The sequence below is a fragment of the Copadichromis virginalis genome, linkage group LG15, assembly GCF_057382275.1.
Source record: "Copadichromis virginalis isolate Kocher_CV1m ecotype Utaka linkage group LG15, C_Virginalis_male_GT1.1, whole genome shotgun sequence".
Taxonomy (NCBI): Eukaryota; Metazoa; Chordata; class Actinopteri; order Cichliformes; family Cichlidae; genus Copadichromis; species Copadichromis virginalis.
In genome coordinates this window covers 8,774,449-8,786,719 of record NC_140632.1, presented here as the reverse complement: position 1 = coordinate 8,786,719, position 12,271 = coordinate 8,774,449, and the positions used below count along the sequence as shown (strand labels likewise).

The window sequence follows — 12,271 nt, the reverse complement described above, 5'->3', positions numbered from 1 at the left end:
CTTTAGACACATGAAATACACAAGTTTCTTGATTAATTTTAAAGAGTAAGAACTCTTTTTTGTGGTAGTGCATTGACAGTGATTTATACTGTTGAGTACTTATATCCTAATCCAGTGTGGGAATCTGGGAAGTCTGATGGCGATAGTGGAACTTCTTTATAGGATTATCCTGGTAGTTTTAAACATGGCTTTTATTTTTAATATTTTGTGGTGTCTTCCTTTTGTTGGAAAATAAGCCCAGACTTAACAGAATAATTACAAGACCCTCACCAGATACCATATTTTACTTCTTTTTTTTTTTACTATATTTTCTTTTTTTGCACACATTCATCATTAAAACAGCGCAAAATGCCTTTAAATTTTTTGATTGTTACATTGTAACCACTGCTATAATGTAACTGCATGCATCTTATGAATGATAAGTGCTGAAACATCAAACCTTAATGGCTGTCCTCGTGTCTCACTAGCTGTCATCAGACAGCCTGCTGGTTTGCTTTGTCTAGCCTCTCCAGTAGCTGTTAAAAGGGGCTCTCTCACACTGCTGAACTTATAACATCACTCATCTAAATCATTACTGCGTCTGCTTTTCAGGATGCATGCTGAGTAAACTCTGTTAGCGCAAGAGAACACAACCAAAGCTACAAATGGAGTATGTGGGCCTCCTAAAATGGAAAAGATGGGGCATGATTTAAGCTCAAAGGCATGCTGCCCTTTCACTTAAAAAGAGCTATGTTCCTATGTTTGGACAGCCCTTTATATTATTGTATATATATATATTTTTTACATAACTGTGTATAAAGGGAAAACAGAACCATAAAAATATATGCAACCAATTTCTAGGGTTTCCAAATTAGAAATTAGCCATTTACCTGGATATCACGAGTATCAATTAAGAATAGCTGTCAAAAAATTAAGCATTGCAATCCATATTGTAACTAGCACAATGAAAACATGGATCAGCACAGGTAACGTCGCCCCGTTTATTCCCACACACGGTTTCAGTTCACACACACAACAGATAAGTACCGTATGTTCTATCTCTTAAATGGAACAACCACATTGCAATTAGGAAGCACAATAGGAACATCCTCCTCCACATTTAGGTGAAGAGTTATACCACCCCAGGGAAAATCTGCAGCAGTCAAAAACAAGCCAGATAGCGCTGCAGCATACGTGCTATAGACCAGTGCAAGCCATGCTAGTAGAGAGAGAGGCACCAATGCAGGCCAGGCTGCAAAAATAGGACACGCTCTGCATTTTTGCAAACCTCATGTTAGGAAAAAAAAAATCCATCTGTAGTAGTATACATAAGTTTTCATACCTTTTTATTTCTCTGTGCTGTTTCTGCTTTGAGATATTAAATAAACATTTTGAAAGCGCTCATAAAAGTTTACTGAAATGCACAGAGGAGAAAAAAACGATTTTTCAGTCCCTTTTTTGTACATTCTGCAGTAGCGCGCAAGCTTTACCGCCTGTGCTGATTTGGTAATCAGGCCATGCTTATGGGTAAATGGAAATCTAGCCTTCTCCTTCCCCGGGTTGGCAGCCATGTGCTGGCCTCCCTCTGTGCTTTTGCTGGTCGTCTGTATCTGCTTAGAACAGGTGCCGGATCCCGTTCAGCTGCAGCATTCACAGCACAGGTACGGGTGGGAGGCCCTTGGCTGCTCGTTCAGTCCCCCAAGTTTTCCAGGGGTCCCCATCTGTGTCCCCGCACATCCTCTGCCACATGGCACCTGTCCCTCGACGAGTCTGGTCCATTCTTCGTCCGGCGACGTACACGCCTGCCTGCCACCCCACACTCTGCCTGTTGTTGAGCCACAATGAGATGAAGAATAGCTGCACCCATAATCCCTTGCTGTGAGATGTGTGTGTGTGTTTGTGTGTTTTCCCTTCTTTTTCCTCCTTTGGCCAGATCCGGGGCCAAGTACAAATTGTAAACAGGTTATAATGCTGCTGTAACACACTCCAACTGGAAATGCACTCCAACAACATTTAGCGTTTGCTGATGTAAATGTGTCTTTATCCGTCACATAGAGTAGTTTAATTTGGTGGAAAGTTCAGTGCATTTACCGCTGACGATGACGACAGCGTTGTAATGTGTTTGCTGTTTTGTGTGCTCGCAAAGCTTTGCGGGAAAATTCCATCAGAATTGCTCGGAACAATAAGTTTGCTCCATTGAGCAGCAAAAGCGAAATCTATTTTAAGGAGAGGTCAGTTGTGATCACACAGCATTCAGCAGGAGCAGCTAGATAATTCAAATGCACTATATTTTTGCACTATATTTTTACACAGGACGTAGGTTTAAACAGCGTCTTAGTCTCCATGGTATGCCTTAGTCACGTAAAACAAATCAGCCACATCCTCTTGGCCTATAGTTAATGCTAACAACGTCATATAGCGCAAATGTTCATCATCCAAATATGACGATACTGGACGCTCCCTCTCTAGCTACACTTTAGTCCAACCAGACAGACAGCCTCCTCAGTTCCTCCAGAGGACACAATATCCAAAGTGATCACTGATCACCTCGGTCCCAGCAGATGGATAATACTTTACACAGCTGCGAAAGCTCTGGGCTCCGTCCACCCACACCAAGCTTTTCTGTTACCTTGACAGTTAGTGTTGCATTGGACCAGTGAGTTGTTTGTTTGCCTAGGGAAGTGACATGACGGCAGAGGAGGAAATAGGAAACATAACAGACTACCTGACAGACTCATTCCATGGGCTTGACCTGAGACTGGAGCTGAGCCAGCCAGCAATCAGAGAGAAAAAACAAGAGGAGCCTTTTTTGTTTGTTCAGTCTGTATCCTTAAAATCATTGAAATTGTAAATTTGTGATCCTGCACATGTGTCAAAAATAAAATTAACCAAATTAAAGGTATTATTAAACTCAGCCGGGGTGGAGAAATCAGCTGTAAGAGAAAAAACTTAACTGCGCATGTGTGCATTAAATCTAAAATTTACATGGTTCACCACCGCTGGTTGACACGTCATTTTGTCTTTCCGTTCTTGATGACTTATTGCAGTTGGGAAAACAGCAATGGCCGTCTTTGGATTTCAGCAGATGGCTCTGACTAAAGGTTTAGAGTGCTGATGAGTCAACTTCGAGCAAGGACAAAAATTGAAGATGACAAACTGAGTGTTTCCCGTAACTTCCCAGAGCCTTAAAATCGCAGAATCCACAAATCTCAGCAAACAATCCAAATTATGTAGCTCCTGTGGGCATTTCACAGGAGTGACGCTGGCATGCCAATCACTTCATTATCAATGCAAAATTCAAACCAATTGGTGTGCAATAGTTTGGCGGTGGAGATGAGTTTAAGATTAAAAAAAATTGCTATTTATTACCTGGCTGCATGCGTTAGTCAAAAACAGCATGGCTTGGAATGTAATTTTAGCACGGTTATTTGCATATGTGTGGAGTTTGAACTTGTTGGTTTAAACCACTTTCATAAATGGAAGCTATGTATCTCTCAATTTATGAAAATTCAAATAAGCTGAACCTATAAATTAGGGGTGTCAAACATAAGGCCTGGGGCCCAGAATTGGCCCACCGAAGACACCAAACTGGTCCACTGGACAGTTCTGGAAATTTTGAAGGAGGGAATATATTTTAGACTTTATCTGTGTCTGCTTTGATACCTCTTTTATTTCCACTCGTCCTACTCCAAAGTGAAAGTAACAGATAATCAATTAAATGATGGGGAGTTCATGTTTTTTTCACCATTTACTATAGAAATGTATTATTTATGCAGTGGGTTCACAAGAAAAAAAACCCCAAAAAGGGCACATTCTGTCAAATAAAAAACAGTTTTTGTTTTATAACTGCTGGAGAGTAATTTTACACATGTATTTCTTACAAGTTAAGCCCAAAGCAGCACTTCTTTATCATGTGGAAAAAGACAGATGTTTTTCTTGAAATTGTTGTTCTTTTTCTTGAATTAAAATACCTCAATGATTAAACGTTTAGTTAAACTTCTCTGCACTGACAGAAACAGGAGTTTTACTGCTCTGGCTCACTTAAGATCAAAGTTGGCTGTACATGACCTACAATGTAAAATGAGTTTGACATTCCTGTTTTAAATGATAACAGCTAAATAAACTATTGAGAAAAAAATATTAATTAGAAAAATGTATTGTATAATAATAAAAAGCCAGGACTGTGTCTGTAATTTAGGAAAACTACTTCATGTATATTTATGTGTGTATATTATTAGGCCCTTTAGCTGTTGCTGAAATCTACTACCACTGAAAAAAAACAGCCTCCTTCATTCTGAACAAACTTCTGCTTTGTTCTGTAATTTATGTCAGATGATACTCGGTTGATGCTTGCATTTTTGTCCTTGTCACGGCGTCCTACCCTGAGGTGGTGGATTTGATTGTTGAGACATTGCTGGTCATCTTTACCAAGGGAGTCTGCACTAGCACCCTGAGCTGACCTTGACACTTGTGAGGCTGATGCCCCATCAGCGATTCCCTTCTCACCTTAAATGCCTGGGGCACCACCCGTCCGACAATCAGAATATGGTTGCGTGCATATTGACCCTCCACAGAGTTTTAAACCCTGCAGCTACAGAGGGTAATGATGTAACCTCAGAGAAATGAACACCAATACCAGCTGGCTGCAAAGACGAGTATATGATGAATGTTGTCATTCTGGCGCGTTTTATCACATCTGCCATGAGCTGTGTCAGAAAATACACAATTGTGGTTGACTGTGGGTAACTATAGGGGTCAGAGTTAGTGTGTGTGCTCACTACAACTGTTGTTTCAGGATAACAAGCCTGCTTTAAGCTCATTATTGTGTATGTTTGTGTGATGTGTCTTTATATTTGTGGTCAAGGTACAATAGGCCAGGTTGACAGAGACTTTCCCCGAAAAATAGTGGATAAGTAAAGACGGGTAAGTAAGATGCTAATCAACACGGCACCGTTTCCTCCCGCTGCTGAACAGCGGGTTCCCTTCCCTCACTCTGACTCTTTAATGCAGGGCCCAGCCAGGCCCAAACATCCTGACGGAGAGAGGCTTTTCCCTTATCAGTCAGGAAACACCGCTCCTCCGCCACATCCTCTTTACAAGAAGCACGACTCAACCATTCCCAAAAAATGCAGGAAGACCAGCCAGACTCCAGGATTTGTCAAAAGCCCCCTGAATTCCTTTTATCGAAAAAAGAAAAATTCAAGAGAACAGAGAGGTTGAGAAGGGGAGGAATGGAGAGTTTGGAGGTGGGGGGGAGGTAAAACAGTAATTTTTTTAACTTATTTTTTCCACAGATTACGAAAGGTCTGCATCAGCAAGATATAACGTGGGGTGAGGGGGTGGGTGTAGAAGGGGGGGGGGGTCCAGCGTGCCGAAGAATGGCACCCAGAATAAGACTATAGGAAAACAAAGGATGGTTGAGATGGAGGCGGGCGCCGACGAATGTGCCTGTTTTACACTAATCCTCTGAACCGGGATGAAATGAAAGCGAGAGGAGACGGATGGAGAAAGATGATGTAGGGTGGAAAAAGCCAGCAGGGGAGTGGGTGTGTAGAATGGGCCTCTCACAGCTAGACAGAGCCTGAAATAGAAGAATACACGGTGTGACACTCAATTCAAAGATGGATGTGATCTTTCTCCCCCCGCCTCCCCGATTTGTTCATGGAGACTAGCAGGACTCCTGCTATCCTCAGTTTTTATTTTATTTAGAAATCTAAATGTATTTATTAGGACTTAACTAGCACTGCCTGAACTTACCTTCCCCAGGTCAGATATGAATCTCCTGTTTATAAGAGATGCTCAAAATTGTGCCTTTTAAAAATCTGCAGGCTCATTATCCAAGCAGCAAATGCCTTAATATAAAAATTGACCTTTATTTTTAAATTATTGTCTTTCACAAACCTAAATCAGCATACAGTTACAGTTAGCATTATTATTTTTCATTGTAGAGGTCGATTATATATTATTAAGTACTTGAGAAGAAGTATAAACGCCTTTCTGTCATCATCATATACATCACTTTGTTAAATTGCATAAGAAATGTCCAAACTAAAACCTCATTCAATTACAACTACTGAGGTAAGACTCCCAAACTAATGAGAGCAGGAACATGATACAAACATTCGAATGGAAAGCGCTGATAAGAGCATTACAGTTAGCATTTATGCAAAACATCAAAGGACTTAAATTAGCTTCTAAATAGCATCTGTACATGACTCGCTGGCAACAGTAACTGGTGACATTTACAAGTGGACAAACAAGTCTTTTGTCTTTCTTTTTTTTCCGACTGTTTTACTGGTTTAGAGATTTCATGACAACTGGAGGTGGCATACTGTAAGTGTTTTGTGTCTGCATCCCTGAGGTGTCCATCTCCTTCTCTTCACAGTCCTCCAATTGCTCTTTGTTCTTTCCCTGGCTCCAGACAATCATATTGCTCTGTAATCAGTTCAGTTTTTAATCATGGTTGGATTCATTTGCCCTTAGATGCTAAGGGTTTCCCTTTTATCAGCACCCAAGTGCAACATCGTCCTAAATTTCTTCAACCTTTGTAGTGTCTTTGATCAGTCACACATTCAATAGGAGTTGTGACCACGCTTACGAGATGCCATAGTTGTTGTAGTAGGCCGCCGTCGCGTCTGCTAGCACGGAAATGAGGCTGGTTTCTGTGGAGCTGCTGGGACACGTAGTGGCAGAAGTGGTGGCGGCAGATGCCACCTGGATGTGTCCTGTAACGGTCATGCCGCTGCCCTGCTCCGGGTGGAAGCCGCTCGCGGTAGAGTTCAGGTACTGGTCAAACTCATTGCGGTCCACTTCACCGAGAAGCTCAGCTTGGCTCAGCTGGTCTAGAGTCTCCAGGTGACCTTGTGTCTCTGGTGGGGGGGACAGCTGACCCAGGTGGCCCTGGTGGACCCCGTGGTGAATCTGGGGGAAAGGTGGGGAGCTGTAAAAAGACAGGGGTGGGCCAGGGATCAGTCCACTGCCACCACCAGTTTGGGACATGTGAGAGATGTGACCTAAGTGTGAGCCCCCACAGTGAATCTGGGCGTGAGTGTAATCAGAGTGGTAAGGGGGCGGGCTGCCCATGTGTGTCTGATTCTGGTGGTGCTCGTCTGGACAGGAGACTGAGGAAGAACAGGAAACAGAGGAGCTACTAGATGTTGAGTAATAAGAGGGGGGTATTTGCTCGTGGTCCACCGCATCTAACGGGGACATCTCAGGAGGGGTGGGCAGGCCATAAGGGTAGGTGTCGAAGCTGCTGTTGGAGCCAGCCGGGTCTCTGAAGCTTCTGACGCTGGGCAGAGCAGGGCTGGAGCTGGAAAAGCTGGTGACGGCTCCATTAGGGCTGCCCTCGTCTTTGTCGAAGGGGTGGCAGAGGGCTCGTTGATCTGGCAGAGTGCTGTGGTCAGGAGCCAGCCCGCTCAGGAGGAACCCGGGGTCTACTCGCTTGCAGATGCGTTTCAGCTGTTTCTTCCGGCGAGGCCGGTACTTGTAGTTGGGGTAGTCCTGCATGTGCTGCACCCGAAGCCTCTCTGCTTCCTCAACATAGGGCCTCTTCTGAGGGGGAGTGAGGGCCTTCCATGACTTGCCTGAATGCAGAGGAAGAAGAAAAAAAATCTCAATCTGAATATGGTTCAACAAGTTATAAAATGCAATATATATGCACTAGTTTAGCAGTCTTTATTATTATAAAATAAATCAGCATCTTTTAACTTACAAACAATTTATAAATAACTGCAAAAAAATTATTTTTAAGTTACAGAATCACATTTCTTTTAATTCACAAGCAAAATATCCAGTTCTGAAAATAAGGCAATTAGAAACGTTGGCAGGCTACGGAAAAATTAAACCTCATTGTTTAGAAATCGCAGTCTAAATTAACGTCTCAGGTTTGTGATCATAAACAAGAAATAAAATCAGTGTTTAATTTCACCGCAACTTTCTGCGTCTTTTGTAGCTCTGAATTACATTTAAGAAACTTACCAACACGCATTAAATGTCCGCTTTCAAGCCGAACGTCAGTTTTTAAAGATAAATACAAAAATAGACACATGTGGGCCTCACAGATTATTTCCGATTTCCGCAAGTGCCAGATTTAAAGTTTAACCTTTACCAATAATCTAAGAAGCTGTTAAGAAGCAGAATAAAACGCTAATTTTTCTCCGCTTCTGTCTTCTGCCTCTTAACGAATTTACTGCAAACTAAACTAAACTAAATACACGCGGATTCTGGCGATGCGCTTTTGAAGGCAGCTCTAACTGCGGCGCAGTTTCATTTACTTTAAGAAAGACAATGGGCAATTTATTCCAATTAAATTTTAAAAAAGTTTTAACACGTTTTTTTTTATGTCATTTTAAATAAAGCAGCTCATTTGGCACTGCCGGATACGTGTATTAAAACGTGTTTTACTACAACCGAGGCCTAAGAGAGGAAAAGTAAGTAGAAGTGAAGTGTGTAATAAGTAGCTTAAAAATAATAATTATAATGATGATGATAATAATAATAATAACAAAACTCGTAACTTTAAATAACTTTTTTCCTCACCCAACATTTTGCTGAGCTCGGCATTGTGCAGGTCAGGATTTTGAATCGCCAGCCGTTTGCGCTCATCTTTGGCCCAAACCATGAACGCGTTCATGGGTCGTCTGATCCGCGGCTCCGGCGCCTTTTCCCCGGCATTCCTGTGAGGACCATGCCCGTCGGCTCCGTCTCCGTCTCCCGGAGGACACTCGAAGGACTCCGGCCACGACGAGTACGCGCTGATGAGAGCAGCCATCTGCGCGCTCTCCTCTGCAAACTTGCGATGCGCGTCTCTCAGAGAAGTTGTGTTCTCACTGTCGGCTAATTAAGCGACCGAGAAACTACACAGACATGCTTAAGTGATGATAATAATAATGAGAATAATAGTACAATTAAAACTCCACGGCTGCTTGACTCACTCACTGGATCGCTACGGATTTGGGAGAAAGCACAGATGTGCTCAGGCAGCGGCTCCTCTTCTGAGTTATGGTTCAGTCTTTCCTGGTGGATGGGAGGAAGCGCTTTATATTTGACTAGCAGGTTCCAAGAAAAAAAACCCGCAGGACTCTCGGCTCCTCCTTGATTGTAAGTTGCGCCCCGTGGAAGGGAAGAGAGAGAGAGAGAGCAACATTTCAACACTACCAACTCTTTAAACTCGCCTCTCTACAAAACAGCACTTTCATCCTCTGACAGATATCCCATTTAAGAGATAGGTCAACTCATAAAAGTAATTCATGATTCTTTCGAGCTATTGATCACCGTTTGATCATCATCAGCTGGATTTTCACACAGGAAAATAAATACTTTGTAAACCTCATTGTTGTTTCCTGTTACAGGTGCATTAATGCTCACGTGTAATGATGAAAAAGAGGGTTTTGCAATTTTAGAGTTTTTACGAGTTGACAAGGAAACCTTCATAGAAAACACACCTAACCTGCTTTTGCAGTCTACGCAAGGCTTTACTCACCAGACTAAACTGGTTAACTGGTGTTTCCAGATTTCCACTGGACTCCAAGAGCAAGCAGCGTGACAAGTAAAACGAACACATACCTTTTAAAACTGAGGGAGGACGAAAACAAAACAATTTTATTTAAATTACTGTACCTTGAAAAGTAATTTGGTCATGTTTTTGTAGTCCTTAATAGTTTTGAGTGATTTTTTCACAATTAATCTTCTCATGCTCCCACAAAGAATCGTGATGAGTCTTTTTCTGAAGTTGGGGCTGTAGATTAATTTCTGGAACCTGTAAAGAGACCACGTCACACACACACACACACACTACAAACAAATCAGTTTCCTCCTGTGGCAAGAAGCGGCTGCATATCAAATCCTGGAGTTCCTGTTGACAGGATACTCTTGGGCTGCAGCCATGGAGCAGCTCCCACTCTCTCACAAACACACTTGTCAAGTCCGGACGCTGATCACAGGTCAGATAGCGTCTTGATCTATATCACGCATGCAGACTACACACTGGAGGAACACTTCTTTTTTCCTTGCAGGTTGAGTTCACAGGCATCAATGTTAAGTTGCAATATGCATCTTTCGGTTGGGTGGCTGTGTCTGCTCCTTACACATCAAACTGAAGTGTCAGCTTTGTGTGAAACTTGCAGTGCACAGGAACAGGATACGGCACCTGAAGCCACAGATTGTGTGTGGAGCAGGCACATCGGTGATATATAGCGCCACACTTCCTCTTGCCTGTCTGACAGGGGTCACACATTGATGTGTAGTCAAAGTGCCAGTGAAAGTCAGCATGGAAGGAAAGTGAACGTGCGAGATCAAGAGCTAAACATCACATTTGCAATTTGGAATTAAAACACATGAGCGCTCAAAGTTGAGGGATACTGAAATGACTAATAGCTCCTGGTATTAACCGCTGTGTGGGTGAGAGCTGTATCAGCCTGCTGTTCACCCTCTAGAAGACATGTGGCTACTGAATACCTGGCGGGGTCTGCCTCCATACCAGACGACTGCATGTTTTTAAATCGAGCCTATATCCAAACCTATTTATTAATAGACTATTGTGTTATTATAAAAGTAAAAGCTTTGTCACCTGTCATGCATGGCCTACTGCTACACGTCCCAAGATCATCCTTTTACTTTCAAAATAAGTGAGGAAACGGAGGTAAGTGGACAATTGCATGGCATATTCTGTTAATGTTAAATAGTTTGTTTTTAATGAACACCTCCGTGCCCTTGCTGAAATTTAGGAGGAATAAAAATCTACGTTTCTAAAACCATTTACTCTTTGATAGTTTTATTTTGTATCTATCCACAAACTCATTGTGGTTTCTGTGTGTGGTAACTAACTGAATTGCATAATCCACAGCTATTGATTGCAGAGGAAAAGATACCCGGGACGTCTTTTCGTCACAGGATGACCAATCACCATCTTCACTTTCAGAAGTTTCCGTAAAACCTAAAATAGAGACGAGGAATACTACAGTGTTTTCATGTGCAAGACTGGACGTCTTAGTTTCCCTTTTCCTCCTTTGACTCATACCAGACGACTGCTGAACAAGACAGACTAGTTGTTAAGCTGTCATATTCGGAAGATTTCATAACATTGTGCGTCACATTTGAAGTGGAAAAGGTGAATCTTCCAGAAACCACCTGTGTTTGAATATACGTGTGTGAATTTCTTTTTACTTTTTGAAATCTCTACAACCAAGCAGATTTTTTACCTCATCTCTTTCTTAATGTTTTTTTTTAAGTGCTCTTACAGTGTGCCGTGCAAAAATCTTGACCCATCTGGCGTTTTAATCCCACATTGCTTCAATGATGTTGAGCCCTGGGGAGGCCAATCCATGAATGATAGAGTTCCACTGTGTGTTTTCTATCCAGTTATGCTTTTACTGCATTGGCAGTGGGTTTGCGATCATTGTCGTGCTGAAAAAATGAAGCTGTTGCCTCTAATACAGTGGTGTCCAAACCAGGCCTCAAGGGCCAGTGTCCTGCAGGTTTGAGACATGTCCTTGATCCATTACAGCTGATTTAAATGGCTAAATTACCTCCTCAACATTTCTTGAAGTTCTCCAGAAGCCTGGTAATTAACTAATCATTTGATTCAGGTGTGCAGAACTAGGGTGAGCTCTAAAACCTGCAGGACACCAGCCCTCGAAGCCTGGAGCCGGCCAAGCCTGCTCTAATAGGTTTTACACTCACTCTCTCCTGACCTCCTCCATAGATTAGTTGATTTTGATGACCAAAATTTTCTAATTTGGATTCATCATTCCCTAAGTTGCAGTTGATCTTCAGTCCAGTTCTTGGGTTTACTTCAGCCGCTTCCAGTAAAACCATTTCAACTTCAGTGTGGATCAAATGAAGGGCCAGATGCATCTTTCAGGTCTTTACTGTTTATCTGTTGTTCCTTCTTTTCTTTTCTTTTTTAAAGACTTCTTGTCCAGTTTTCTCACATGTTGAAGGACAGACTGCACACCATGCTCAGATATGTCAGGTTTTCAGGGAATCACCTTGTTGGTACAAAACTATTACTTTATGCTTGTCAAACAGTGTCATTTTTCATTAGATTCCACTAAAGAAATGGGAACAAAGTATGTTCTTACCACAAGCTGCCGGTAATCATCCAATTCAAAATTGGTTCTTTATCAAGTTATATCTTATGTGTAGAAGCTCTGGTTCACCATGCAAGTTTTTTTTTTATGGCTGAGTGATTCATAGGTCAGTAATAAGTGGTTAATAAATGGCCAGGGGAGGGGGTGAATTTACATACACATTATACATACACTAATAAATACAATCCTCTGAAAATGGT

The 12,271-nt window shown here is 42.1% G+C and overlaps 1 protein-coding gene across 1 annotated transcript; it reads right to left on the bottom strand.

Annotated features, from left to right (window-relative positions):
• Window positions 1-5,828: 5,828 nt before the first annotated feature.
• sox7 (SRY-box transcription factor 7) lies at window positions 5,829-9,021 on the bottom strand. The gene is made up of 2 exons (XM_085431710.1): window positions 8,521-9,021; window positions 5,829-7,565 (listed from the first exon to the last, which is right to left on the bottom strand). Exons 1-2 carry the CDS (start codon window positions 8,750-8,752, stop codon window positions 6,574-6,576), a joined length of 1,224 nt encoding a protein of 407 aa, XP_085287836.1. The 5' UTR covers window positions 8,753-9,021; the 3' UTR covers window positions 5,829-6,573.
• Window positions 9,022-12,271: the final 3,250 nt, after the last annotated feature.

Bases quoted from the DNA above. Each gene is read 5' to 3' on its own strand.
- sox7 (XM_085431710.1), bottom strand. From the start codon at position 8,752: ATGGCTGCTCTCATCAGCGCGTACTCGTCGTGGCCGGAGTCCTTCGAG. The intron at 7,566-8,520 runs GTGAGGAAAAAA...CTCTGCATTCAG, and splicing joins CGAGCTCAGCAAAATGTTGG to GCAAGTCATGGAAGGCCCTC.